Raw genomic sequence first — 4781 nt, forward strand, 5'->3', positions numbered from 1 at the left:
GATTCTAATTTCACCGAAGTTTACTAAACTCAACAAACTTAATATTACTTACCGGGACATTTATTCTGTCCTCATTTTCTTTCACCGAAAAATTGTTTCCTGCGGTGCCGTCTTTCGTGCTTGGCTCTCCTACCTTTGCTAACGTGATGCACATAGCGCAGAAGCCGATGCTGCATTCACTTACACTCGGATATCTGAGCTTCACCATGAAAACATAATCGGATATTTGATTGAATTTTATTGTTTTACCTTTGGGGTGGCCAGTCTGGTTGGGGGGGTGGCCTGTGCCCCCCCAGGCCACCCCGCTGGACACGCCATTGTGATCGGGCACAAAGGGAGAGAGAAGAGATTAGAGGGACATGAGACCAAACGCACAGTGGAAGAGAGCCAGCATTTAATACAGGTGTAATGTCAGGCGGGGCAGCCCTGAAGGAAGGAGATTCCCTTCTCTACCATACACTGGATGCTTGTATTCTTAAAAGAGCTCCGCTGTATGTTTAAGTCTTTTAAAGAAACGCCAGCAGTATGAACAATGAACTTTTAGCTCCAAATGTACAGTCACACCGATTAAAGTAGTTACCATCTCTGAAAAGTTTTAATGGTGAGTGGGAGCTGGGAAATGTACTGCTTGTACTTCCTGACCTTGTTTCCTGTCATTTGTGCAAAATATCTGCAAACCTTTGGACCTCAGCTAAGCAAAGCAAAAGCGTAGAGCTTAGAAGAAGAAGTAGAGACGAGAGCAGGGTGAGCATAATGCCAGGAACTTGGATTTAAGCTGTGTTTTCAATGGTTTGGCTGATAGCACAGATGGCTGAGCATTTTTAAGGCGTAATAGAGAATAGGAGAGGCTGTTTACGCTGCTACAACACGGCAGTAAGGGTATACTAGTGTTTTAACCAATCGTATCTGTAATACTATGTTGACTAAAAACTGAAGGTTGATTCTGGGGTTATTCTATAAGTTTGAACTGTTTCATTATCATAAAAACAATAATAAAGCAGAGGTGTGCTTCTCTGCTGTGAGGCACAGCACTCGTGTGTGCGACAGGTAGAGTGTCATCATGTGGCTCTCTCAATCACTATCATGGGTACAGCTAAATAAAGGTGTGAGGACCAATGACTGAGCCCAAATCTATGGGCTGTGTACATACAACACATTCAACCTGCTGCCAGATTGAAATGTGCAGTCACATTAAAATTATACAGATATATATAATCCTTGTCAGTTTGTAAACTCGGTGCTCAGTTGAAGGTGGAAACCCTCCAGGTGCTCTTTAAGTTTCATCCTGACATCGTCCCGTATTTCCACTAACGCACCATTTGAATTCTGCTCGCTGTGTTGATCCGGTGACGACTCAACTCTGGACATGCCTCCGCTGCTCTCTGTTAAGTATTCCACACCTTTTAGATCCAGTTCTGACAAAAGAGCGCTTTTTTCTTCGCCGGCCACGTTCTCCATCGTGACAAAACGTTGCGGCTCGTCGTCAGTCGGGACAGTCAACAAGATCACCCGCCCGTCTGCGCTGTCCTGTAACCATAGCAGCTGGTGCTGCAGGTCGCGGTGGTGATCCTGACTCGTCACGTCAGACTCTCCGTGGCGTTTGTCAGAGAGCAGCAGCTTCTGCTGAGAGCCTAGATAATGCAAACTCTGCTCGTCAGTTTTAAGAAAGCACACTCCAGCTGAGACTATATGCTGAACACCTGGATTTTGCAACAAAACTTGGGAACTTGTTACACTGGTATCACTGGTTTCTACGTCTTTCCAGGTTGTTTCTTGCTGCCTATCTATCTGAACGTGATCCACATTTTCAGCTGTGTCACAGGAGCTTGTTGCAACATTTCTCTGGGTGTTCGGTGAGTCCTCGTGCTCCAAATGCCCACCACTCTGCCCCTGCCCTTTTCCACAGTACAAACAGTTTCCCTTGTCCGTCTCAGACCAGCTACTGGACTCTGGTAGAAAATCACATCCTGTCTCCATTTGATCAGCACATTTGTCCTCAATCAACTTCATATCTTTGGATTTAGCCTCGTTCTCCTCTAGGTCAGGCTCTCCTTTGTGCTGTCTTTCTTCTCCCCCCTCTATGCAGCTTCCCCTGCTTTTGCAACCATTCTGTGACAGAAGCAAAATGTGCTTTAGTCGCTTATCACGGAGCCCCAGCACGGTGCTCCGCAGACGGCTTTCCCTCCGCCTGGCTGCATGCAGTTGTCGTAGGGCTTTTTCCAAGCAGTCTACAACTTGGTCATAACGTCTCCTCCACAACAGGGGACAGAGCTGAGCGTAGCTGTGCTCCTTTGACAAGTAGAAGCCTGGAGGGGGGGGCAGACGTCTCATGTAACGTGACGGGGAAACGGGTCGAGACTCTGGAGGTGGAGGACCGAGTTCTTGCTGCGACAGCTGCTCCAACCCTGATGTTTCTTGAGAAAATCCAGGCATGTCTTGAGTAGTCTCCTCAGTGGAGCTCACTGACTTTTCAACTGTGGGTTCTTCTGCAGTGTGACGCTGGTTGATCTCCTGATGTGGGCCATCCTGTGCTCCTGAGTGGGAACTCTTCCTGCAGAAGAAACTGTGACAAATTAGTTTTTCCTGGACAATCAAATAGCCACTAACACTACAGCCGTCTAGCAGATTATGGATGACTGTATTCTTTTTTATTTCTATTCAAACTGCAAATGCAGTAAAAGCCTAAACTGAACACTGTGGACCTCAACATAACCGATACAGTGTGGAACCATCTTGACAGAGAATGAAACAAAAGTTATCTTTAAACACTAATGTTAATGTGTGTTTGCACATCTTTAAATGTTTGCAGCCTTTCCTGTTTTTCTAGAAACACATGAAGAAATGAGTGACGGCTCAAAACCTTCACAGCACTGCAGGCTGTGAAGGTTTAACATCTCACATCTGTCACCACTGAGTGCTTCACATTCATTCACTATTTCACATCTATCTTTTCTTAAACATTTATTTTTTCCTATTTTCTATTCACTGTATCATTTCTATTTTTATGATTGATTTTCTCTGTTCATTTTAATCATCATGGCAAACCTTTATGCAGCATCACAGTTGTCACAGGATGCTAACATGGTTGATTTCTTCCCTGTTCTTACCCTGACTGCTATGCTGACAGATGTAATGCTAACTGTAGGCCACACCCAGCTGCCTAGCTGGGTGTGGCCTCCTTCCACTGGGGTTCAAAACTTTAGGCACTCATTCATCAACACCTGCTCATTATGGTTTTTCAGTATGGATATATTTACCCTATTCAGGGATCACTTATAGTCATCTCAGATGATTACTTCAACCTTAATTAAAGTAAATCCCTCATCTCATCACCTCAAAGAGCTGGTCCTAGATCAGCCAGCTGGTCTCAGATCTTTTGCATGTAGAGCTGACCCCAGCATGTACTCGGTGCTCGAACCAAGAATCAGAGAGCTGCTGGAATTCTCATGTTTTCCTGATACTTGGTAACTAAAGTAACAATTTCTTAGTTTATTGTAACTTATCACGTACTAATTATTATGCTAAATTACACCAAAAATCATTGCACTTTTGACTTGCAGGCATACCTGATGCTCCCGTAACAGAATCAGAAGAACAAAAGCGAACGTTAGAGTTGGTCTGTTCTTTCACAGAGCATCCTCACAGAGTGGGAACTGAAGCAAAGACTATGTTTAAATAACTATAAAATAATGAATCACTTCAGGAGCTCAGAATCTGCTCACAGATGATGACAAACTATCAGCCTGTGTGAGGTTTGATTACCTGACAGGGATGTTGTCTTCTTTCTGCTGCCTTCCTGCTCTTTTGTGTTTGGCTGCTGGAGGGAAATCAAATAAAGTAGGAACTGCATCTTCCTTTAGTCGTCTGATTCCACTGTGTGAAAGGGTCAAAAACAATACTTAGGCTGCTATCGCAAACACTGCCATAACTGAAAACTACAGCAGCAGTTAATAACAGAAAATTCTGGTTTTAGCTGAAGTGGTATCTGTAACCTGTGAAAGTCCAGCTGGTCGATACACACCTGCTTCCACTCAGCTCAAAACTCTCGGGTGGGAAGTGCTTTGAACAAAAATAGACAAAGTCCGTCTGAGGATCCCAGGAGTCTGCGCGGTGACAGTTACTGATCCAAAGGTTTCTCCGAGCCGCTCCTTTGGGTAACCTAGTCAGCCACAACATCAGTCTGTGTTACATTAAGCTTCCATTTCAGGTCAAGTTCAATAAAGATATTATATTATAATATTTCAAAGAACATAACGTCACAACATCATCAGTACATCTCCATTTGAATGTGAATAACACTGGAGTCGCACTGGGGACCTGGACACCATGACACAGCCAAATTCACTGCGACCACGTGCCATGAACTTCCTGTTGAAAGCGCTGCTTTGACGATGGCGACCAGATGTGTGACCACTCACAGAGAGATACTGGTGCATCAAAACTCAACAGCAACGTGATGGAGCCTGTCTGAAGGTCTGAATGGGGTCAAAGTGGCAGTCACAGCAGGTACAACAAGTACTGAAATACTGTGTAATTTTAAAAGTGTGTATATAATGTTTATTCCGTGTATTTATTATCTCACTCTTACTGCCTGTTGATGCCCTGTCCTTCTCTTCAAAGTCATGCTGCTCTGTTGGACGGGAACTGCCCCTTGGGGACTGTCCATGCTATTCGCACCTCTCTTTCTTCTTCATGCGTTACTTTTTCCTGAGTCATTTCTCATTATTACACATGACCTAATTTATGGACATCTATGGTTTGATTTCTTTGCATGTGTGGAT

General features: G+C 44.3%; 1 protein-coding gene across 3 annotated transcripts in view; it reads right to left on the bottom strand.

Annotated features, from left to right (window-relative positions):
• Window positions 1-377: 377 nt before the first annotated feature.
• thap7 (THAP domain containing 7) overlaps window positions 378-4781 on the bottom strand; it is a 6795-nt gene continuing 2391 nt past the window's right edge. For all 3 annotated transcript variants that reach the window (XM_013910559.1, XM_005720914.2, XM_005720915.2), the window contains exons 3-5: window positions 4022-4159; window positions 3763-3873; window positions 378-2551 (exon numbers count right to left, since the gene is read on the bottom strand). In XM_013910559.1, the coding sequence (XP_013766013.1) occupies window positions 1222-2551; window positions 3763-3873; window positions 4022-4159 (1579 nt within the window). In that variant the 3' untranslated portion in view covers window positions 378-1221. The remainder of the gene's footprint in view (window positions 2552-3762; window positions 3874-4021; window positions 4160-4781) is intronic.

Source organism: Pundamilia nyererei, unplaced genomic scaffold (assembly GCF_000239375.1).
Source record: "Pundamilia nyererei isolate P.nyererei 1_Seehausen unplaced genomic scaffold, PunNye1.0 scaffold00003, whole genome shotgun sequence".
NCBI classification, from domain to species: domain Eukaryota; kingdom Metazoa; phylum Chordata; class Actinopteri; order Cichliformes; family Cichlidae; genus Pundamilia; species Pundamilia nyererei.